Source organism: Protopterus annectens, chromosome 5.part1, assembly GCF_019279795.1.
Source record: "Protopterus annectens isolate FY-2018-M chromosome 5.part1, PAN1.0, whole genome shotgun sequence".
Taxonomy (NCBI): domain Eukaryota; kingdom Metazoa; phylum Chordata; order Ceratodontiformes; family Protopteridae; genus Protopterus; species Protopterus annectens.
In genome coordinates this window covers 420807248-420833921 of record NC_056736.1, presented here as the reverse complement: position 1 = coordinate 420833921, position 26674 = coordinate 420807248, and the positions used below count along the sequence as shown (strand labels likewise).

The 26674-nt window shown below is 39.9% G+C and overlaps 1 protein-coding gene across 1 annotated transcript in view; it reads right to left on the bottom strand.

The window, feature by feature from the left end:
* VEGFD (vascular endothelial growth factor D) overlaps positions 1 to 26674 on the bottom strand; it is a 769460-nt gene that overhangs the window by 249793 nt on the left and 492993 nt on the right. The window contains exons 4-5 of the mRNA XM_044073078.1: positions 24389 to 24540; positions 3785 to 3888 (exon numbers count right to left, since the gene is read on the bottom strand). Coding sequence (XP_043929013.1) covers positions 3785 to 3888; positions 24389 to 24540 — 256 coding nt within the window. The remainder of the gene's footprint in view (positions 1 to 3784; positions 3889 to 24388; positions 24541 to 26674) is intronic.

Here is a 26674-nt window from a genome sequence, read left to right as displayed (position 1 = left end):
CCTTTAAATCCTGACACCTCTACATCATGAAAATACTCTAACCTTTCACTCATCTACCATAATATTGTTCTTTATCTATCCTAAATCAATGCTAATCTTCAAAATGTCTTGAGATAACCTAATAATTTCTCTTGGAAGAAGTTTTATACAATGTCAGACTTTTTTACCTATGTTTTGTCTCACTCTGTAACTTAAGTTTGTACTAATTGTAACTATTGACATATTTCCTTATATTTAGATTGACTATTGTCAATTATGTTTTACACCAATGTTAATTATTTTTATATTCATGTATTTGTGGAGATTGCATTAATTGTTATAAACGTGTCTATTGTCATGTTTGTTATGGAGCTTTTCTCCCTGGGCCTCCACAGAAAATGGGCTCTTACTGACCCAGTAAACTATCCCGGTAAACAAATACCAATAAATAAATAAATAAGTGTTATGGATGTCAGACTCAAAACTCACAAAATGCATACAGACTTCTTATTACACAAAAAGAAAAAGTTGTTGGGCAAGCTACAGGACATAACTCTATTTGTTGCATCAGTAATTGGATATGATTGTCCCTTTGTAGGGTGACCTGTGAGTACTGTCTGGTTAAGTGACTTGCTGAGAATTGCAGACTAAGCAAATGAAGGTGGAAGGAAATCCTGTACTCTGGACAGAGGAAGATGCTGAGTAACAGCGCAGAGGTTTAGCTTTCTGCACTAAGTAAATCATTGCAAAAGTATGATAATACCATTTTTGGAATTGTTGTGAAACTTGAAAGGCACAAAATGCATCCCAGAAATGCTTAACTTACAAAAAAATGCTAACCTGCCCCAGAAAGAGCCCACAGATCTCTATTAATGCCTTTTGTCAATCGAAAAATTCAGCCAATGTCCATTATTGTCAATTGTTCATATTCCTGGATAAAGAACAAGTTTTAAAGGCTATATAGAAAAAATGTTCCTGTGAAAATTCATAAGAATATAGTAATGATTATTCTGTGAAGAAAATAATTTCAACCAGTAATCAAAGTCCTAAAATATATTTAAAAAATTAAAGCTCTTTATCCTGCAGATTATTCCTTTATAGAAAATGTGACGTTCATCAAAACAATAATATACTTCCAGAAATAGAAACCATGGCATATTCTTCACTTAAAAAGACATTCTGAACTTTGTGGAAAACTGCCTCCTCCAGTAAAGAACAAAAAACGTCCATGATTCATATGAAAAAGTAATGCTTGTTTCAGATGTCTGCAATTTTCAAAGAATTTATATAGTGGTGAAATTCTAAATGTATCAGTTTACAGTTTTCACAATGTTTTACTTTCTTAACAATAATAGCACACCATGATTTAACTAACCTACACTATTCCTTAATAAACTTTGGAATTGCAGGGTTCTACAATGGATCACCAAACGACAAAACCATGAACATCAGAATAACTGAAAAATACTTGAAACTCAGAAGGGTAAAAAAGTTAACTTTAATCATTTTTTTTTTGCATGGGGCAAGACCACCCATGAACTATGCACTCTGTGTTATTTGCTTCATTAGTGGCACAGAATGTTGTCATAAATAATGCAGTTTATTGCTAAAGTACTTGCCTAAGCACTAATATATACTGTCTATTTTCTACTGTGCCTGCATCAATTCAAGACAGAAGCTAGTCTAACAAGAGCACTAATTTTTCTATAGCAATATAAACTGACAGTGTTTTTTCATTCTTGTGCCACTAATGCAGGTTGCATTGTCAAAAGTAACTACTCTTGGATACCTCAGGAATTAAGTGAAGCATTCACTATTATCTCAAACTTCTGCTTTAGATGGTTTGTGCAGAGATTTTACTTTTAAACCACTGGATGTTGGGAAAAGCACAGTCCTTCAGCTCTCAGAGTAAATACAAGTTTGACTCTCCCAACATTATTCTAAGTGCTAAGATACGTCTCTATATTGTTATTCCTCCTGTTTATGATTATTTTCTGAGCTTCACATTCAGTGACCACTCTCTTTCAATTAAAAAATGTAGGTGTCCATTACATGTGACTGCTTATGTTTACCCGTCTTTCAAATATGTCATTTTTGTTACTCTGCACCATTCACATATGGGCCACCATATTCATAAACATGCAAAGTCTAATAAATGGGATTTGTATGGTGCTGATTGTATGTGATTTGAAATAGCCGTGATTAATAGACAGAGGCTGTAATGTATGCTTATTCTACATTTGTGGAGCTGTAGCCAGGGTGCAACAGATTTGCAGGGATCTCTAAATGTCTTCCTGCAGGGTCTCATGATGCCTGTTTTGGAAAAGCTGTATTTAAGACTGTGCTGATACATGAACAGTGATGTTAGTGCTGGTCATCACGATAAGGTAGTATGTCTCAATACTATATTAGATATGCAGCTGAGCTGCGTAAAATAGTGGCCCATGTTGCATTTTTTATTACATTTTTAATTACTGTCTACGAAGAAGTCAAACTCATCAGATATATGATCCGGTCTGCTACCACTCTCAGCCAACTGGGAAAAATATGTGCATGTCAGTCAGAGTGTCCTCTTTTTTGTAATTGTCCTCACTTTTTTGTTTCTCATTCTTTGCAGTTTATCCCCATCTGACAATGACAGCACTCTCTGATGCCTGAAAAGTTTGATGTTATTCATATTCTCCTTTCATTCTTACAGGTACTACTTATTCAACTATTTTAAACAATAGGTCTTTGGGTCTTGCTTTGAAACACTGTTAATATAGATGCTGCACTCTGAACTGTATACAGTCTTTGTAAGTTCCTTTCCTTCTACGGATGCCATCTGTAACCTGGTATTCCTTAGCAGCAGGTCCCTGTACATATAGACAATCTGCAAGATGTGTGCTCATAATTAACTATAAAGTCATGAAACTGTATTTTGCATCTTATTTGCTGTGCCTGGTGTCAGTGATGCATGTATTTACATCTCCTGCAACTCCACACAGACAGTGAGTGTTATTCATAAATGTTTCCATCTTTCTGGCCATTCTTGCAGAGGAAACGTTCATTTATATATATATATATATATATATATATATATATATATATATATATATATATATATATATATATATAATGCGATTGAAGAGATCTGGTTCTGGGGTTGTTGCTGTTGTCATGTGGTTGATGGGGCAGGTACACATGTGGCAGTACTGCATGCACTGTTTGTTGTTAGAGTTACATGTTTCTGGCTGATTTCTTCTCCTCATGGCTAATGACGCTGCGTAGTCTGTTGAGACAGCATCACTTTATTTTAGACATTATGCTTGTCTTGCTTTTATGCGTGATTCATCTGTACTTTTACCCCACTATGTTTATTTAAACAAATTCTGTTTAGTGAGAGAAAGAAGTTTTTCATTACCTGATGAAGGGCCATTCTTATGGTTAATTTCTTTTAAGGAATGTAATTGTTAGATATTTTCATAACTTGGACTTAATTAATATGAAAAGTGTGTGATAGAATCAGCTCATATCTAAATGTGTTTGTTTCACAGTATCCTATACAATACAATTATAATGTGTTTGTATCACAGAATTTGTATCACAGTACGCTATACAACACAATTATACACTTCATATTTAACATGAAATCATCTTAACCATTTGAAGTCAAAATTCTTTTTATATCAGAGCCTTGTTTGTACTTTATACAGTTTATGCAATTACTACAGTAGACCCTGACACTAGAAATGCACCTTTGAGTACTACACAACCATTATCAAGCAGATTAAAACACCAGTAAAAGTAAACGGGTCTCAGTTACCTTTGCTTGTCACATATTCAAAGGCTTCCTCAGGTGGTACACACTCACAGAGTGTATTGTCCCAGACTAGACCTTCATCACAGTTTCTATCAGGATTGCTGCAACTGGAACACAGAAGGGGATAATTAGCCTGCAAACGACTATTAATATAGAAATTATTTTGAGTGATAATATGTCCACTGCTTGGAGTAGAGAAATAGAAAAAAATACAAGGGAATTCTATTTTAACTGCATTATTAGCAGATGGTATACCTGGTACTATGCAAATATTTTGACTGTGACATCTATTTTTACAAGCAATGCACTCTGAGTGAATCAGATTGTGCCTTATTTATTTTCACTTCCAAATACCCAGGAATCTTGATGTGTAAAAATACACACAGATCATTTTTTCCCTTAGTAAACAAATTTCAGTACCAATTTTGTTTACAATCAAAGTGTTTTGCGACAGTAGCCCATACATTGACTGAAGATACATTTGTTATTATCCAACTGTACACTCTGATCACATAGAGTAATTAATATGCCCATGATTTAAAACAAATCTGGTTAAAAAAGCAAAACAAGAAAAAAAAAATTCCTGCCCAAAATGTGCTTGCACAAAACAAACATCCCATTTACATTAACATTCACTCATAGTCTATTCTGACTACAATGAAGGAAAAAAGCTGTAAAGTACTACAAACTCATATTTAAAAAAATGCTGTCTGCCTTCTACACATCACATCATTAAGCACTGGTATTGTTATTTTTAAATCTGAAGTATGTTTATGTCAAAACTTTAATGATGTACTATGAAAGTATCTTCACACAGAGGACCAAGCAAATGCACACTTCATCCCAAATCTGTTTCTGAAGCTGAGAAAGATAATCTGGTGGATTCAATAAAGCCTACATGGTCAGTTTTCACCGTGTATGCATCACAGTGCGACGAGCACATAGCTGTGGAAACTTTTGGATTCAGTAAGTGCCATGTAGTAGCACCCACCACCATGCACACAGGGTAATATTATGGCATGCTGATTACAGCATAAGCAGCTGAATTGCATGCTAACAATCCAATCCAACATGGTTTAGCTATTTAACAAGCTATAAAGCATCCATGTAGACTCCATGCTGTTTTTTGCTGCAGATTCCAAAACTTTTGGCATAAAGAAATGGAAAGGAGTCTACACAGATAGAATGTTAGGGGCTGCTGCTTTAATTCATTTATATGTGCTATAGGCTGAAGCCAGTGCTGCTGCTGCTGATAGGTCTAGGCCAATAAGGAGTAGAGTTTTCAGCCCCCATTTAACTTTTCCCAGCCTACATGATGCGGAAATTGTAAAACACTATGTGGTGGACAGGGACACAATACAGGAACTCTGCGACCTCTGCTGTCCTCAGCTCAGAGCCAAAGCCACCCGAGGGTAACCAATTCCAGTGGAGACAAAGTTATGTGTAGCCCTTAGAATCTTAGCTACAGGTACATTTCAGAGACGGACAGGGGACATGGTAGGGGCAGCCATCAGCATCCAGGATCCTCCACCAGTTCCTGAGTGCTATCCTCCAACATGCCGGTGGCCACATATATTTTCCCCATAGTTCTGAGGAGAGGGCCGGAAATAAGCAGGAGTTCTACTGTGTAGCACACTACGCTGAAGTACTGGGTGCTATAGATTGTACACGTGTAAAAATTAAGGCACCACCTGGGGAACAGGGTAGGCACTACAGTAACATAAAGGGCTACCACTCTATCAACTGCCAAGTCATGTGTAATGCCAAAGAAATAATCTTGAATATGTGCGCTGGGAACCCTGGCATTTACCATGACTCACATATCTGGCATACCTCGCAAATGTACCAAATGTTTGCTGGGGGGTATTTACTGGGGTATGCAGGCTATGCACTGGAACTGTGGCTGATAACACCCATCGGAAATGCACACACACCCAGAAGGAATGCCATAATGAGGCACATGTTCAAACAAGAAATATCATGGAGCATGTGTATGGGCTGCTGAAATCATGGTTCCGGTGCCTTGATACATCTTGGGGAGTCCTGCAGTAAAATCCATGGACATGTACAGAAATATTCACAGTGTGTGCCATGCTACACAACAGAAAACAACTTCAGCAAGGGGTTGGGGCACACATCCACCACCAATGGCAAGGTCACCACAGCCACAGGCAGATGAGGAGTCACACTGGGAACCACCAGCTGCTGTGAGTGTAGGTGCACATAGGAGTGCTCAGTATGCCCTTGCTTTGGCTAAGAAACAATTCATAGCACACTCACTCACCACATAGTGACCTAAAACCTTCCTCCTACTCACATACATCCAGTAACATTGATGCCAGGCAACTCATAAAACCTTTACCTCCCAATTTATTGGCTGTGTACTGCTTGCATCAGACTGAGTCAGCCCTGAACTAAAACTGTGTCAACTGCTGCATTTATAAGGTATGTCCTGAACCTGGAGTGTATTGTTTACTAATATGACTGTGTGGCATATCCTTGTATTTCATTACTTGATCTGGTAAGGTAGTAAAAAGTGAGACATCTGTACAGAACTTACCTTAACATGTGACACCACAGACTTATTTGACTTATGTGTCCATTACTAAGTAGAAGGTCTCAGGCATCAAAGATTCATGCAGTCATACCTCTCAAAATTATGGATGATCATTGCATGCCCTAAGTTTAGCACCATATGCTTTCACTGGAAAATCATTACAGAGAGAAGTTAGAAAGTAATGATATACCTTGTAGTTTCTGACTTCACAACCCTCACAAGATCATCCGCTATAAAGGTGGGAAATTCTGATGCTATCAACTGTCTAATTTTCCAAGGCCAATATATGTCAAGGGTACAATTAACAGTTCAACACCGCAAATGCAGATATACTAAGCACTAAGTCAGCCATACATCCTGGGCATCAGACACAAAGCTTTTGTATCCCTGAATCCAAACGTAGAAAACAGGGATCTGGCACAGTTATTATCACTTGCACAGGATGTTGTCTGTGTGTGTGTGTGTGTGTGTGTGGGGGGGGCAGGAAGCCTAGATTGTCACAAAAAGTCAGTAAATGTGTGTGAGTAATAAATAGAAGAAGACAGACATGTGGATAAACCAACAGATGGCCACTGACACAAAATGAGTAACTGTTGTGTGTGTCTGTAGAGGTCCTCCAGGTGAAATTGGTGTGTGAGTGTCTGCAGGAACACAGCCAAGCTCTGTGCCCGCTCTATGTCTTGGTATGTTGGACAGGTGTGAGCTGTGCATGGTAGAGATGGCAGTTCATTATTGTTGCCCCCAGTGAATGTGACTGATGTTTGCTGGATAAGCCCCGTTCACAGGACACCCAGCACCATGACCCCATGACCTGACACATTTGGGTGTGGACAGCACACTCATTGATGGGGCAGTGAAAGTATTGCCACTATGGGGGTGTGATTGGGCACTGTCAGGTTGGCTAACAGCAGATGTTGTGGCTGACCTATGCCCATGAGGATGTCAGTCCCCTCTCAGCAGATGTAGTATCACAAACACTGCTTGCTCCATGACAGACACCCCTCGGTCCATCACAGACACCCCTCATTCCAACATATCAATCATCTGATCTAGTGAATTGGCAATAGGATGGAAGCAGTCACACATGCCAGCCTGTGCCACATCCACAACACTGAGCATTTGTCTGGAGCACTTATTTGTATGTGCCTGTGCCTCCATGACAGACTTAAACATACGTTGTGTGGTATGGGAAGAGACACCTGCAACAGGTAGAGGAGGGAAAGTGGGCCCCTCTGAGCACCTCTAACAACCCTCCTGCATGGCACCTCACCCACACTTTAGCTATGGCCAGACTCACCAGGCACTGATGAGCACAGTTCCTGCTCAGTGTCCTCGCCCTCCACCTGTTCAATATCTGTGAGCTCACTGGAATGGGTAGGTATAGGCCTACTGGCTGTATTTGATGGAAATGCAGGGGATGGCTGTATGTCAACCTCGTTGTCAGATTCAACCTCTGCACCCCCCCTGACTCTGCCTCATTTTGGCCACCACCATCATCAGCAGAGTGTACGGATACACTGCAAAGTCCCACTGTCATGATTAGCTGTGATAAAAAGCAGGAAACAGGGAAGTAAATTAATACCTGCACTATTATACTGAAATATATACTAACAAACTAATAGTACTGCCACTATTATAGACATTAAAGTAATACACACAACAGGACTGAGATCAGCATCACATACTACATATTTCATTAAATTGTTCAGTAGTACTGACATAAAACTGTTTGCCTTTCTATCTGCAGATGACATACTCCTCTGTAGTACATATGGTCCTGGAAGAAGTTAAGCAAGAGGTAAGAGCAACATCATCACAATTAACAGTAACACAGGGGGCAATACATTTAACCCTTTATATGTCCATTAACTATAATTTTAACAAGAATGAGGCTGACAACTCTAACCTAAGCTTATAACTGTAGCAGTCTTCAACCCCCCCAAAAGACACGTGAGAAAGAATTAACTTATTGATTTCAATCATTTTACTATACAACAGTATGCAGCTGTTCAGATAGCAAAACCTACCTTGAAGATCCTACTGGCATGTGGTCGCTGTCTCAGAAGCTGTTGTGCCAACATTCAGGATATACTGCACTGCACTCTCCTGGGAGCTGTTGGACCTCTGATATTGGCCAGGAACTCTTCATTGGGGTTAGTGGTGGTTTTCTAACATTTCCTCCCCAGTAACCATCTGGTCACAGCCCACTGCAGCTGCTCTCCTCTGTGTAGATGTGATCATGTCACTGGGCCTGTGGTACACCTGCTCATATGTCCTGCCATGACCACCCATGGCATTGACATCATCTACTATTTGCTGCCATATTTGCATCTTACATGACATTTTTCCTTGTCCTCTTTCCAGCAGAAAAACACCATGTTGCCTGAAGCCATCTACAATCACTTGTTCTTAGCATGACTGAAGGGGGGTCTATGTTAATTAACAAGCCTGGGTGGCATAGTCATAGGTGTCCTAAAAGACAACAGAAGGATAATACATATAAGTATCACATAACTACAAAATAACTATTTCCAGACAAAACATAAAAGGTAGCCAGTCAGTATTACACACTGGAGAAACATAAAACAGTCTAGAGATGTGAAATACTAACAACAGACAGGATGCAAAACAAGGAGAGTAACAAGAACAACATATCCTTGTTTGTGCTATAACAGTAACTCACCTTTGTTCTCCCCAACAAAAGAACAGTCCATCTTTGTTAGCGCCATAACAGCAACTCAGCTTTGCCCCCCCAAAAAAAACAACAGTCCATCCTCATTTGTGCTACAGTAACTCACCTTTGCTCCCCCCAAAAGAACAGTCCATCCTTGTTTGTGTCATAAAAGTAACTCAGCTTTGCTCCTCCAAAAACAACAGTCCATCCTTGTCTGTGCTATAACAGTAACTCACATTTGTTTCCCCCAAAAGAACTGTCTATCCTTGTTTGTGCCATAGCACTAACTCATCTTGGCTCTCCCCACCTAAATCAACAGGCAAATTACCCATTTTGCTAACAAACTATCTTTAAAATGCTAAAAGTACTATCAAAGCCTCTGTCCCTGAAACATTTCTACATATTTATCACACAGCATTCCATTTTCATGTATTGGCAATAATGTGTACCTCTGAAATGGCTTGACAGATGTGTCCTTAATCAGTACACTTCTAACTAATGCCTACAGATAAAACTGTAAAAGTCTTTGCTTTAGATTTTTCTTAAATACATTCCAGCATAGGCTGTATGTAGTTGACAAAATAGAAGCATACCTTCTGAAGTTGAGTACTCCTCTGTGCAGATATATCTTGAAGAAAAAGTTTTTTGTAGTCTTCCAAAGATATACAACTCTCCTCACCATCAGTTTGCCTAGCTACATAGTTGCCTTTTTATATGGTTTAGATTCAAAACTGTTAGCATGGTGAATTTGCAAATGAGGTGTGAACTCATTAGAACTGCTGAATCCCAAAAACATGGATCATTGTAGGAGATATAAACAGAGTGCAAACATTCCCTCAGTGTTTGTTTTTAATGGATTGCACATGTGAATGATTAGTGGTTGGTAGAAAGAAAAGACAACAGCACTTCAGAATGCCTTACTTCCACTGGGTATGTCAGGTTTGAGCTACAAAGTGTTAGATGTAAGGTTGGAAATGTGAGTAAGCAGCATATAAGTCACAAGTTGTGTTCCTTAACATCCAACCTGCCTTTCATTTGTTGGCAGCTGTATATGGTATTATTTCCACTTAATATTCACATTTTAAGGCCAATGATATAGAACGGCTTACACACTGCATGCCTCAGATTACTGCACAGCTAAATGAAGAATGGCCAACAAACACAGAAATGTAAGGCAGAGTTAATTATTTGCAAGCAATAATCATGGCAGGTTGTGTGATCAATAGGTGCACTACTTCCAAATCTAATACATGTACAAATAACACTTGTGCAGTTTGATATCAGTGTAGATGCTATTGCAGATGGTTGTGTCCATACTGATTTAAGTTCTTTACTGCATAGCTGTTTGTGTGGCAAAAGGAATAAGACACCCATCCTGTGTTCTGAAGGTGCAATACACTGAGAGTTCTAATCCAGACCTACAGTATGTAGAATTATCCCATCTGTACTAACATTTTCTAGTTTGTATGCTATAGATAGCTTTTTCTCATTTCTACTTTGGTGTGTTTTTTTTAAATTTTTTTATTTGTTTTTGGGGGCACTGTTTGTGTGATGCACCTCTTAGTGCAAACTGGACAACTGGCCAGACAGGACTCAGACTGAAAATGGATGCGTTCAATTAATACAATTAGACATTGCACAAACCCACTAACCAATGTTGAAGGTGGTTAACAGTGAGACTGTAAGAATGATTAGTAACATAGGGAATGTCATGCAACTATTCCTGTGGCAGCAAGTGTAAGTGTAGGGCTGGAGCACGGATGGTCTTGGATTCTAGTAGTTGGTGTGCAACCTTTATTTTACTGTTGTGACATTGCAATTTATAGCAATGAACTGCAACATAGACAAGTGTTTTCTCAACTTTATTGTGGCAATAGGTAAAAGTGGAAGACTGGTCCTGGGTTTGAATACAGCATATTCCATACACATTTACTGATATTCTACTTCCCATTATAGCCACTCTCACTTATAACACTTGACATGGTGAAGCTGATATTAATTATACGTATGAAGCCTGAGGAACTAGTATTGTGTCTGTTATGTATTCATTTATCTATGTATTATCACATTTATTCTCAAATGAAGACTGTGGGTATATTGTGTACTATATTCCTGTAAGTATATCTCTGCTGTCTGGACTGCCATAAACTTCACATTTGTCTAACACACATACACAAGTGGATGTACATCCAATAACCTTAAATTTACTTTGCTTGCTACTGTTGCACTCTGCTTACCATCTCACAAACAATGAGCTCGGTGGTGCACATTGCCAAGCACCATGTTTGCTCAATGGTAAAAGGAACAACATTTTCAAACAGAGTGTGCGCTCCCAGTAAATGAGATGACTGAAATTGGTGGGAAAGCATCATTCTCCATTGCTCTAGATCCATGGCAGACATGGGGTGCCCAGGAGTCCAAGATTTTTATTGGACTCCTAGTGAAGAAACACAGTGCCAGACTTTTGCAGGGGAACTATTCTCACTCCCAGTATAAGTCTGAAGCTTGCATAGTTTAGCCCAGGCTATAGCCAGTGCCACCGGTATCCCCTGCACTGGTGAACAATGCAGACATCACTACATTGATCTCCAGAGGAGGAAGTAGAGGGATACCCGACTTTTGGACAGGGGAATTTAGGACTGCAACATCTCACACCTGTGTAAGTATCAACTACAGAGAATAATTGTAAGACTTAAAAGTTGAATATAGGCCAAACTGGTATTTATAATGGTATTCTGTTCTGTTCTGTTTTTTTCCACAGCTGTCAGGGACCATGAGGTCAATGTACAAACGCATGGAGTTAAATTGGCGAGGATGACAGAAGCATGTGGTATGTATGCAGCAAAATAGTAGCATTATTCTAGCATTAAAAGTTAAAGATAGCTTTTCTGGTATTTTATAGATGTGTATCAAATTGGGCATGCATATCTCAGCTGTAAAAGCAAGTATGCATGCATTAGTCTCTAGTACAAACCAAGAGTACAATATTAGACTTTAGTCAGATGTTGTGGGTTCAAAGACCACACTTCCTAACTATAAAATACTGTTAATTCTTCAATTATGTGTAATTTAAAGGTTTAAAGTAAAAGCTCTATACTAGTGGTACACATGCCCTGCTGTAAACTATAATCTGTATAATGTGCAATATATATACATGTCAAGGAGTAGTTGCTGCAATCTGTAATATAGTGTACATCTGTTAGGAGCTGGCATTCTTAAAAGTAAAAGTTAAGATAATAGAGTCAATTAATTGTATCAGTGCATTGTATGTCACATATGAAGATACTAATGTGATCTCTTTTTTTCTTTCACCCCCAACCCTTATCTTCTCTTTTATTTTTTTATTACGTGTCATCAAATTGTGTCCATGTCATCCAAGTGTACCACATCACTAAGTGCTCCACAGCACAGTGGGGTTGGCCTGCCCCATTGGATCCATCTGCCCCCCTTCCACAGACTCAAGGACCATTGCCCAGCATGTCTGGGATCCAACCTGGTAGCACTGCCTCTGCTGCCCCTGCACTAACTTCCCCTCCAGTAGTCTTACCTCAGAGGCTAGTCCAGTCATACCCTCTGGGAGCAGTGGTGGAGGTGGTGATTTTATCCCTTGTGCTGAATTGCCAGGGATGGTACATAGGTTTGTGTGCTACACTGTTGGCTTACGCCTATGCTGGCTGAAGAAGCTGCAAGTTCTCATTTTACATAATACCAAGAGGAGGAGATGTAGACATCAGGCACTCATGCTAGTAGTGGAGTGAGGTGACAGTGATGTCACCCAGCTTGATGACCATGGGTTCCTGATGTCCCCACCATCACCCCATTCATGGTGTCCTCCAAAATTTTGTCCATCACCATCCCTGTCTCTTGTCTTGTTTGCCTTGTCTGCAATTGCTTCCTCAATTGCTCATCTTACCTCAACCAGACATTCCTCTGTCCCTTCCCCAACGTTCCTCTCTCTCAAAAAAAATGGGTATCTTCCCCCTCCAAAAACAAACATCCCAAGCATAGCTCTCCATTTCATACATGTTTCTTCTTGACACTTTTAATTCATTCCAATTGGCTATACAACATGATTGTGTTGTGGTCACCCCTCTGTCTGGAGGTGACAGTCCAAATTCAGTTAATATTTGTCAGATATATTCATGTTACACTGTTAAAGAAATGGATAGCTATGGTTATTTCCTATCCCCCTCTTGTACATTCCTGCCCTGATTTCTCTTTGTTCTTCCCCCAGCTTGCTCCCCATTTCACCACTGTCCTATCTTCCCAATTTCTTTTCTTTAATGCATTATTGCATGATGGTGGGCATCATGCACCAATGTGCAGCAACGGTAATGTGAAAGAACTTAAAAGTATTACATACAACTATATTCAAGCTCAGTACCATCTGGCCCCAAAAAGGAATGTATCACTGCATTAACTGCATTAACACCTGCTGCCACACAGTCATTTTAGTAGCAGGTGTATTCCAGAGACTCACTATTAACTGTAAAACTTTATTCTTCCCCCCTGCTTGCTCCCGATTTGACCACTTTCCTATCTATCCCATTTTAACACCTTTAATCTAGTCAAAAAATAGAATCACAGACAACACACTTTAGTAGCAGAAAATTAAATGGATTTCTTCACTTTTTGGGCTCCATGTTTGTGAAGAGGTGTGTATCACACATCAATGCAGAGCGATGGTGAGCAGCAGCAAAATGTAGCAACACACCCCATATAAACAATTTGTGTCATTGCATTATCATTCTGTAATGAAAAGTATTTTAAAGTATTAGATATGCCTATATTCAAACCCAGTACCATATGGGCCAAAAAAGGAATGTATCAATGAATTAGCACATGCTGCCACAGAGTCAGTTAAGCAGCAGGTGTATTTTATAGACTCAGTGCTAACTGTCAGACTTTAGTAATGCAGCTCATGTTTGCACACTGCTTACCAACGAGCAAATATGTGTATCTCGTATGCATATGCAGTTTGGTAACTGTCGCGCAAACCTGCTCCTCGATGAGCTATGGAAATGTTTATATTATGCAGTATTACTACTGTTTACAGTCCATTTCCTGTGTATGACATGAAATTCCATGTGGAAACATTACAAACTGAGGGCCCTATCTAACAATATGTCACATATTTACAATACTTCCATCTGTTGCCACCCCCAAGCACTGCAACCCTGGTGTCTCAGTACTTTTCCCACACATATATCAACTACTGTGTATGCCATGAAACTACATGTGTAAACATTACAAACTGAGATATCTAACAATACGTCACATGTTTGCAATGCATCTATCTGTTGCCACCCCCTAAGCACTGCAACCCTGGTGTCTCAGTACTTTTTCCACCCATATATCAACCACAGTACAAAATGTAACAGCAAATGTTGTGTGCTATGCAATGCACATCAATCTGGTAACATGCAGAACTGCAACTACTGACTCATGTGCCTAAAAACAAACTGCAAGGCTAGGGAAAGAATCAGCATGGACCATATCCACAGGGACATTGGTGATCTTCAACACACTTAACCTTACCCATTTTGCTTTTGTCAAGGGTACATCTTGCGTATTGAACCTTGTGGACATCTTGGATATTGACTCCACAGGCCTGGATGAGGGATAACAGGACCTACCACCTATGATGACTTATCCAGGACCTTTGACACTATCCCACATTTATGTGTCATAGTGAAGATCTCCCATGTGGGAATTAAGCCATACAACAGTACACAGATAGGAAACTGGCTCACTGACATAACACACACTCTCAAAGTTGGGGACTGCACCTCCACCAGTAGCCAGTTACCATTAGAATACCAGAAAGATCTGTGCTGGGCCCTCAACTGTTTGCAAACTACTTCCGTGAAGCACAGACAATGGTAGATGGCCTGTGGTTTACCAAGTCTGTAGATAACTGGTAACTAGATGAACTAATATAGAGTCCCCAGTGATGGTAACATATTATGGAAAAGGAGCTGCCACACACAAATGATTGGTGCCAAACTCACGGACTGATCCATAAAGCATACAATGGCTCATTGTCCCCTTTGGCAATAAAGTACTGCTGTTACCCGTCTAAGCTCAAACACAGTACTGTTAGACTTGAGAACACATGTTGATAGCAATCTACACTTTCATCACTAGGTATGATTACTATTTTACCTGTAGCCTCCAAGCAGGCTTTGTGCCTCATAAATGGACAAAGGCAACAGTCATCCCTCTGCACAAAGGTGGGCCATCTACAAACCCTGCAAATTATAAACCCGTAAGTCTCACTAGTTTTAAATGTAAAGCCCTGGAAAGAATTATCATGGAGATGATAAATAGAGATATCTAGACACTGGACCCAACCCAGTTTGGTTTCATCAAGGGCAGATCATGTCTACTCAGCCTGGTGGACATCTTTGAGAAGGTCACCAAAGCAATGGATGAGGGCAAAATAGTGAACACTGCCTACCTTGACCTGGCCAAGGCATTTGACACAATACCCCACTCAGGCATTGTTGGCAAACTCATGAGGTTAGGTACAAACCCATATGTCACCAGGTGGATAGCCAACGGGCTCACTGACAGGACCAAGGAAGTTAGAATTGGGGAGTCCATCTCTACAAAGAGGCCAGTCACAAGTGGAGTCTCTCAGGGATTAGTCCTTGGACCGCTCCTTTTTGCCATTTAGTTCTCAGATGTGAAGGTCAATATCAGTGGTCTCTGACTGACTAAATTTACAGATGATTATAAATTAGGAGCTGTCATTGAATCTAACACTGACACAAATGTTCTCCAGGAGGGTCTGACACAGACAAACAACTGGTGTCAGAGCCATGGACTAAAACTAAATGTCAAGAAATGCATTATGGCATTCTTTGGGAAGTCATCTATCTCTGGTAACTATCATATTGACAACACACCCCTTACAGCTGACCGAATAGTCAGGGACTTAGGGACACACATAGATAGTAATCTAGCCTTTTACTATCCTATGTGTACAGTAGTAAGGAAATCATTCTGTGTTGTGCAGATTATAAACAAAGGTATGACATCTAGGTCAAATAAGTCATTGTTCCACTGTAGTCGTCATTCATCAGACCTATCATTGAGTGCAATTCCCCCTTTGGTATGTACCTAACCAGGCATATCTAACAACTGGAGCATCCACAGAGGTTCCTCACTAAAAGAATACAGGATGTAAGTAAAATGTCCTATGCAGACCGCCTCAAGGCCCTATCCCTGTATTCTGTCTCCTACAGGCATTTGAGGGGAGATTTACGCCTGGCATACAGGGCATTGTCAGACCCCACTCTAATGGACATCCTGCAAATACACAAAACAAACAGCACCAGAATTACCCATTCTAAAGATTTAAACCTTGCCTGTGATATAAATATGACCTTCTGGAGAGATAGGTATGTATCCCAACTACACTGTCTGTGGAACAGGCTCCCCATCCATGTGAAGCAGCATTCCTCCCTAACCCAATTCAAGTGGAATTTGGTCAATTGAATGGGAAACCAGAAATTCATCCCTGGTTTGGCACCTATGTCTCTAATGGACACAGGTAACCTGTAAATGGTTCATCTCCCAGGCCCATGCTTACACTTATCAATGTATCGGTACTTGTCAGAGATTTTGCATGCATGGCTAGGCTTAAAAAAGCCCTTGTGGTCATTAGCCTAGTAAACACCTATGGGCCTATGAAGCTATGTGTCTACAGTGGTGACACACACATTCTGCATTGCACACATCATACATAATAACATCACATCCAAGACCAGGGTGGTCATACCTCTGTTGCACTCTACCCTTATCAAATCACTAACTGAGTACAATGCTCCTATCTGTCTGTACCTCACCAGACACCTGCAGCAATTGGAGAAATATAGGGTTGTGCCTGGGAGACTCCAGGGCCTCCAAACATGACACACATATGGAAAGACTGAAAGACCTGTACTCAGTTTCATGCAGGCTGCTGATAGGTGACATATACCTGCCCTAGAGGGAAATCTCAGAATCTGATCTACTGGAAATGCTGCACATCTGCAAATCAAATGGGACAAGAATAACTTGGCCCAGGGCTCTTAAGTAGCCTGTGACATAAATAGAACATGCTAGGGAAGCAGATATATCCCCGACTCACACTCCTATGCAATAGACTCCCACTGCACATTAATCAGTGCTCCTCAATGACCCTGTTCAAGTGCAACCTTGACGTCTGGATGGGTGATTGTAAAGTCACCACTGAGGTGGCACCTTTGTCCGTCATGGACGGACCCAGTTGGTGCTGCTCACAAAACCACTCTGCTATGAATGACTATTCAACTATGCTCAACATAGGTACTAGTGTTTTTACACAGTTAGACTGATAAACACCATACAGCCATTAGGCTAGTAGCCTCCTATGTACATATGAAGCTGTGAGCCTATGCAGGTCTCCTAACATTTTGTCTCCCACATGGCCTGATGATGTCATCTACTATAAGTTTATCTGTAGTCTTGTAAAAGTCAGACTTGTGCCATGGCGCTTGTATAATGTACTGTATTCTGTAGGCAGTGCACTTAGGTTTGGGTTTTGTTCTCACTGCAGTCAACTGGGTAGGTGTCTGTGTCTAGCCAGAAGAGCAGAAGTGTGTATCCTAAAGTTGCTGCTCAAATCTCATCAACTGACAGTATTTTGATGCTTGCACATGCCTACACATCCATTTCATGCAGGCCTCCCAACTTTTCTCTAACATGCACTGCTGATTTCATCCATTACAAGGGGATCTGCAGCCATGCAAAAATCAGACTTCTGCCATGGTGCTTGTGTAAAGTACTGAGTTCTGGGGCCTATGTACCTAGATAGGTAGGGGTTCTGTTATCACAGCATTCAACTGTGTGTGGTGTGTGTGTGTGTGTGTGTGTGTGTGTGTGTGTGTGTGTGTGTGTGTGTGTGTGTGTGTGTGTGTGTGTGTCTAGCCAGAAGTGTGTATGCTGCTGTATTTTGATACTTGCACATACCTACAGATCCATTTCATGCAGGCCTCCCAACTTCTTCTCTCCAACATGCACTGCTGATGTCATCCACTACAAGTTGACCTGCACCCATCTAAAACTCATATATATATATATATATATATATATATATATATATATATATATATATATATATATATATATCTACCATGCACACCAGTCAACTAGCCTGTAGTGATCATAATGTGAATTATGTCTCCTCACACCTCCTGCATATGTTAGTGTCAGGAGAGAGTGCTTGATTACATTCATAGATTGCTGGCATGTTCAAATAGTTGTACACATGTGTTGGTGCAGAACCATTTATGCTCGCTCAGAAACACATATGTTGTGTCAGAGACATGGGTATTACTGGTGGTATTATTCTGACATTGTCCATGATTGTGTATGATGGTTTTACTGTTGGCCATGAGCCTGTATCTGCTTCCTACTTGGAGGTCTTTGCTGACAATACAGACATACTTAGCAAATTAGTTTGCACAGATTCACAGTATGCACCCAACCCCGATTGTATTTAACATCCATTAATACATGTCTTCTCCACTGTTCATGCATGGATGCTTATATCACACAGACATCCTCCACTGTTATTTCACCTTGTGTGACAGTCACATCATATACATTTGTCACTGTGCAGTCCATACGGTGCCAAGTGGAGATGTGATTAGTGTTCCTGCTGCAACTGTCTTCCTTTCACATTTTCTCATGTGTAGTACATTACAATGTTCCACCTAGCCTCCTTCTCAGTGTTCCTCCCTAAACTGCATCTGTGTGTCCCTATTCAATAAACTCACTTCTTATGACTGTTTCTTATAAATGGCAGTCCATGTACCTTATAGATCATTGACATAATTTGTACAGACTGCTGGAATGGGATTACACAATACTCAGCACTATATACACTGTCCTGTCCTGTGCCTGCAACATGTACATTAATATATGAAAAACCCTGGTAGTCCTTGCAGCTTTTCTTGCAATCCCGCTAGCCCAGTATGCTGGAGGGTACACACAAACTGTCCTGTCCTGACACACTATCTTGTCCTGTCCCCAAAACATAATACATTAATATATGAAAAACCCTGGGGGTACTTGTGGCATTCCTCACAATCCTGCTAGCCCAGTATGACAGAGTGTACACATACACTGTCTTGTCCTGATACACTGTCCTGTCCCCACAACATAATACATCAATATATATGAAAAACCTTGGTGGTCTTTGTGGCATTCCTCACAATCCCGCTAGCCCAGTTTTCTATGCTGTAACTAAGTTCGCTATCCATGTTGCTTTACACAATTTCCTGGCCACACAAAACCATGCTTGCTCACATATGAAGGCAAGCCATGGTATGAATATTCATTAAGCACTGCTGTTTACCACATAAACACATAAACGCCATGTAGACTTCGAGCAAAGCCTACACAGAGTTTATTGAATCCCACAGAATGTCTTTGGGCAGTAGAAATAACTCAAATTTCTGTGGGGGTAATGCACATTTATTCACACCAAAATATAATTTTTTTCTTAATCTGAGTATGATCATCAAAAATCTACACCAAAATATTATTTGTTTCTTAATCTGAGTATGACCATCAAAAATGATTTTTGCGCTGATTGTCCACAAGGCACGCTGAATAAAGAACATTAAATAAACTATTTTATCAGATTGCTCAGAAATGTTGTTAGCAGCTTTCTGGGATGAAATTATCAGTCTGGAATTACATAATTTATATATAATATTCTGTCTTCCTGTGTCATTTGCCAGTGTATAAGCATCTTAATAAACTTTACCATTAGACTATGAACCAAGAGAGTGCTAGTTTATATCAAACTGATACCAGCACATGTGAGTTGACAATTCCATTTCAAGATGGGACACCATATGTTACAGATATATTTTATTGGGGCTTCCTGACTTTCCTAAAACTTATCTAGTTAAATCCAGCTTATCAGTCTGAATATAGCAAAAATACATTGACAGCAGCACACTTTAAAACACAGAACTGCAAAGGATATCGGCAGCAATCTTCACTGACAAACTAGTGGAACCTCCAAGGTCTTTAAGAAAGTTTATTTTTTAACAGCAAAGAGTTCTGGGAGGAAACAGACATGCTGCTAGAAGGGAAATCTGCTGAAAGTGTAAATGCACTTACACTGTCATCACTGATGACATTGACAACTATTTTGGTACCCCAGTAAATGCCCCCATTCATCGGGACATCCCAGCTGGTCCTTGTACCAATATAAACCACAACTGCTCTTCCTGTCACCATTCTCCTGTTTACAGCTTCAGACTCCATGAAAGGACATGCATCAGCTGGAGACTAAGGCCTTATGTTTAGATTCCTGAAGATGGCTGCAGATAATTGTGATATCACCTCAGTTATTAAAGAGGACAAAGGAATCTACAGGAAAATTGTTGACATCACCTCTATTATTAAAGAAAGCAAAGGAATCTAATTAACAGCTACCAACACATCTGTGCACTGAACCTCTTTATAAACTGTCTGAAAAGTAGCACAACTTCTAACCTCTATCTACAGTAATAGCCTGCAATCTGATTCTTTCACAGATTATGGCCAAAACACGAGACAGAGATAACAATGGTCTAGCAAGCCATGTTCGGATTGCTGTATACAAACATCAGCAAACAGGCAACATCTTCATAGACTTCAGCGAATTACCTGATACCATATCTCATGCATTACAGCTTGGTCAATCAGTTTGATTTGTATTAAGAACACATGGTATCAACTGGTTTCAAAATTTACTCTCTTTCAGTTTTTGATTTTAGCTCCCATCTCCTGATAACCAACAGACTTTCTCTTTGATTTGCACTGTCACATTGATTTCCTGTGCATCATAATGAGAGCTGACCAAGAGGAGCCCTCACTGAGAACCTAAATCAGAAGCAGTCACCATCATGACAGAAGATGAAACAGTGAGAGAGCCAACAATTTCTAAGCATGGCCGGCCTTAGGCATAGGCCAACTAGGCGACCGCCTAGGGCGCCGCTGGTACAGGGCGCGCTTTTTATTTTTTTTTGGTGTAGGTAGACCAGGTTGGGGGCACCTGAGTGGTTGTGGGGGCTGCTTAGGCCCTTTTGCCTAGGGCACTAGCTGACCTAAGGCCGCTGCTGTTTCTAAGAAGTGAGTTTTGGACATCTTTTTAGAAAGGGAAGTAAAGGGAAGAAGAGTGTCCATCAGTAGGTTGAATGGTCTGTCCATAGGCATGCTTCCTAAAAACTGGTGAGGACATTGCAACTAAAGAACTTAGGCCCACTATCCAAAGTTTAAAATTTGACAGAACAATTAAATGAATAAAGTACCTTGTATGAGTGAAGTATTTTACACATTATTTATAGTTTTCTCAGAAATGTACTCAGGGGAAACTTTCTTCAGAGTGTTCACAAATAACAGAAAAGAAGAGCTGCAGTGTAAAGAAAGTTTCTATGCAACCTTGGTAAATCTTTACCTGCAATACAGCCAACATGCCTGCATTACCAGTCCTAAAGGTTACAGAAGTTGGGCCTCTTCTTATCAGATCACTGTTTCTATAATGCAGACTTATGAATAATCATTTATAACAGTTAATAAGTATGTATGATAAACTGGCACATACAAAACTGTGCTCTACCTAGACGTGTCACTTTGATAATAATTTGCCTTATTGTATATTTCTTCTCTGAAACAGCTAACAGTCATTCAGCATTTTCTCAATTCAGCCATATTTCCATACTGAAAAACAATATTTTCGTCTTCACTACTGCCTTTGTTTTTATATGTTCAGCCTGTGTGGTTTCTTGGGAGCTTTTTGTACCTTTTAAGTTAACACTTCCTACTCCCGGATGCTGCCTCTTTTCCTTTTCATTTTACATATCTCTTTAATGTCTGAATATTCTGCAAAATGCCACTTTTACAATATTCTTTCACTTTTTTGCAAAACAAGTTCCCTTTTCTGGTACAGTCTTAGGATTTCTTTTATGGTAAATATCCACTATTTATATGTACAACGTTATTAGCTGACTTAGCAGGCATCTCACCCTTTTCTGTTGAAATTATAGGTTACCATGATACATAATTATGATACATAATAATATTATCTTTACATATCTATTCTATATATACTGCACAAGGATACAGCTAAAATTTTAAGAACCTCCTATCAGTTCTTGGTAGTGGTTTAGTTGGTCACTGAAAATATAGTTACTAATGGTTTGTGAGCTGTTTTAAATTTAAAACATGGAAGTGCTCACAAGCCCAGGCAATGGTTAGACCTTTCTTTTTATCTTATCTGTATCTGATTTGCACTAGAGACTGGTATCTGCTAATGGCTGCAGTATCCTAGTTCGACAATAATTTGTATGACACAAGTGGCCTGTTGTATCTGTTGATTGAAAGGTCATTTGTGTGAGTGCTGTTTTGAGCGACTTTTTGCTGTTTGACAAAAGTAAATGGTAGGGCTGGTAGTCTGTGTGCAACAGATGTGTGTTTTAGGTTTAGGTTAGGGTTAGATAAGGCAGATAGATTTAGCATGTGTGCAAGTGCTTTATGGTAAGGGTTAGGTAAGTGGGTAGATTTAAGGTGTGCACGTGTGTGTGTGTGTGTGTGTGTGTGTGTGTGTGTGTGTGTGTGTGTGTGTGTGTGTGAAAACCATACAATACAACCCATTGCACCCACCATGCTGTGCCACTCATTTAGTTCAAGAAAAAAGACAAAGACCCAAAAAAGGAACAGATTATAAATATTGGTCTTATATACTCAGAAAGCTGCTAGTCGAACAGGTTTTGCATTAGCAGGCATTTTCTACAGTATACGAAGTCTGAAACTCGTATTTTTCATTACTTAGTTATTGCAGTCCACAACAATTTTCCAGAAAGTCACACATTTATGAGGAATAAACCAAAAATATGAGAGAAAAATTAGGGACAGTTGAGAAACACACACACACACACACACACACACACACACACACACACACACACACACACACACACACACACACACACACACACACACACACACACACACACACACACACACACACACACACACACACACACAATGGGACAAGCTTTAATAAAAAGGCCACACTGTTCTGTTTTCCACACCACTTCATTTTGACTGTGACAAATGCCAGGATGTCTCTCTCTCTCTCTCTCTTTTTCTTTCTCAATGGCTCTACATTTCAGCCAATGAAAAGGAAGAAATCTAAGCTCTTACATGTCAGAAGAAATAAGACATGTCAATCATCAAAACAGAGCAGCTGAGTGAATTGAAATAATCTGGGTTAGGAGATATGGGTGAGACAATTTATTTTCTTCTTTTTCTTTTTGTGATGTTTATAAGGGTCCCAGACAGCACTAGGCCCCAAACAGCTGCCTAGGTTGCCTTTGCTTGACCTAGCCCTGCATGTTTTACATTGTATCATGTCCCAGTTTGGCTCATTTATGTGCCTCTTTAACTGTCTGTTTTTTTATCTATCTATCTATCTATCTATCTATCTATCTATCTATCTATCTATCTATCTATCTATCTATCTATCTATCCTTTGTTGACTAGGTTAATCCTGCTAGGCTAATGACTTTTTTTCACAGGAGAACTGAGGTGGTATTCATAACAACTAGAGGAAATTTAGCCAGGGCATCGGGAAACTTCCCCCTACTTTTTTCAATAGGTGCTGTGGGATCTTTTATATCCACCTGAGCTATCACCAATGCAAGCAGATGGGACCTCAGTTTAACATCTCATCTGAAGGATGACACACTCAGGTGTGCAGGAACCTCCTCATTCTGCACTGCAGTGTCAGCAATCCATCCACTGGCTTGGGAAAAGAAGGTAGGTTTGCTACCTGTTGCACCAATGACAATGACACTCATTGAAGACACTCTAAACGTACTGCTATAAAAATGATGTTCATGTTTGCATACTCTTATATAATAAAAACATCACTTTAATTTGAACAGAAATAAGTTTAAAAAAAGAACATTTATTTGTGTGAATGCACAAGTAACTTTGGGTGGCATGATGCCAGGGAATTTACTTGGGCTAGGTTTATATAGGCTCCAGGGCTGTTAGCCTAGTACACACCTATGAACCTATGTAGTTCTTAGTTGTTTTCAGCTGTGTACAGAATAAAACATATTCAAGCCATGGAAATGCTCCACCTCACAAGGATCAATATATATAGACACACACACACACACACACACACACACACACACACACACACACGCACACACACGCACACGCACACACACACACACACACACACACACACACACACACACACACACACACACACACACACACACACACACACACACTAATATTTTGTTATATTGTGGTTTGGAAGACATTTCCTTACCTATCATATTCATCCTCATATAAGACTGATCGTCGAATAACAGGCTTTGGATGTCTGCTCATGTCTGATAAACATCTGCACATCGTATGGTTTACAATACTGACTGTCACTGGTTCTGGGATGTAACTCAAATGTACCGATATCTGAAAGAGCTGAACAGAAAATAAATACTTGATTAATAGTAACTCTGCCTGTTGTAGTATTGTCTATGTCTCTTCTAAGAGTTCAAAATATATTGCTGATAAACTACCTTTTCACCCTGAGAGAACTGCACAGGATGATATTTACCATTTTTTCATTTACATTTTCTACAACATATATATTTATGCCATTTACCTCTACCCTTTCATACTTACATGCACATACATACATACACACGTGCACACACACACAGACATCCATGCATATACTAAATGCATCCTCAGATTTACATGTATACAGTTATTACTTCATTTAGAACTCATTAACTGACAATAAGTACAGAGTATACTCAGATCAAAATAAATTTGAAACTAAAGAGTTGTGCTGTAGATATCATAGTATTCATCCCAAAATTTAAACTGCGGTGCTTCATTTGTAAAAGTGCCCTTTAGTTGTTATAAATGAAACAGAAAGGCATGAAAAGTCATTTTAAACAGATGTGAATAATTTTAAAATAAAACAAGACTGTTAGCTTGAATGCTGCTCAGCATTAAGGTAACTTTTAAGGAATGGTGATCCAGTTTTACTTTTTTTGAAATTTAGTAAAAAAAAGCAAAACATACCACACCAAATTACCTGACAAAGAAATGCAAATAACGTTACAAAAAGATTTAAACAAAATATCATCAATATAGAATATTTATGTTATCATACACTTTATAAAAAACAATTATATTTAACCTCTATGACTGGACTTTGGTGTAAATGTAAATGCTGAGTTCCTGGTTTACCTATAATTTCGGCTTCAACACTGCAAACATCTTATTACAGCTGACCCACCAGCTCTGTTCCCACATGATTTTTATTTCTATTTCCCTTTTTCCTCCTTTTGCTATGCTGACCAACAAGCCCCCAGCTGGACTTGAGGCCATTCATTTTTCAGGAGTGGGGTAACACCCAGATCATCTGGGGTTAGAGTTATTAAGAGGGGCCATTATCCTAATACACAACAGGGAATTTTGAATCCTCACTAGCTTCTCAATGACTGAGGACATGTCCATTATAGTCTCTAACTGCCCAACATTAGTGCTGATGTGGACATAAGGATGGACTATGCCCCACAACCTGCAAATGCATGCTCCTACATTCATAGGGCAAGGGCCTTACTATGCCCTGCCCTTGGCCAGCTTCCCTGTAAAGACTCATTCCTGGCCTCCAACATAAGGTCTGTCTTTCATAAAGATGCAGGCATGGCCAACCAGAGATACCAACCCTCTCCTTCTAGGATAACCCTGCCTATCCATCCCTGTTGCTCCATCAAGTACCCAAGCTGCTAATCACACCTGACACTTAGGATATAGTCAGTGTTTTATCCCCTGCAATATCAGAGAGGGTCTGTACTTGAATAATTCCTAAATAATCTAGCTCTTACTTCTAGGAGTCTAGCATTGTTCTGTTATATCCAAACTACTTGTTCAGTAACGTGCTAAAACAAATGCTTAACTTGTGAGGCCTGTTTACCTGTGCATAGCTATCCATTGGCTACACATCACATTTGTGTCCATTCCCCTTCCCAGCTGTTCAGAGGACTAGGGATAGCTATGAAATGTAAAATCTGTAGGGCTTTCCCTGTGTAACAATAGAAGTCCTTTGAGAATGCAACTGCAGTCCTAACATATGGGTTGTCCTGCCTCAGGCAGCCCTTCAGTCAGCCGGATTCCAAAGTCTGCATCCGATGCCATCTTCTCCAGTCTTTCTTGAAGCAGTTCTCAGAAAAATTGAAAAGTTAATAATTGTTTGTCTTGTGGTAAACAAGACTTCCATTCTTACTGCCTTCCTGCCTGGGCCCAGACCACGTCGATCGCCTGTGCTGCCTGTGCTTGCTTTAATAAGCGACACCAGGTGCCGGCAGAATTTGGAACAACCGACAGCACATATTTCCAAAAGATTTACCTGACACCATACCAGTGGATAAAGTTAGCAGCTAGGCCTCCAGTCTCCATGTCCATCAAGGCCTTCACATGTGCTAAGGCTGCCAGCCAGGCTAAGGCCCATCCTAAATCTTTTTCCCAGGGCTCCTCCTCTGATAAACAGATCATGACTCTAGCTGCAGATCTAATCTCTCTTATCAGAGGTCCTCAGTTG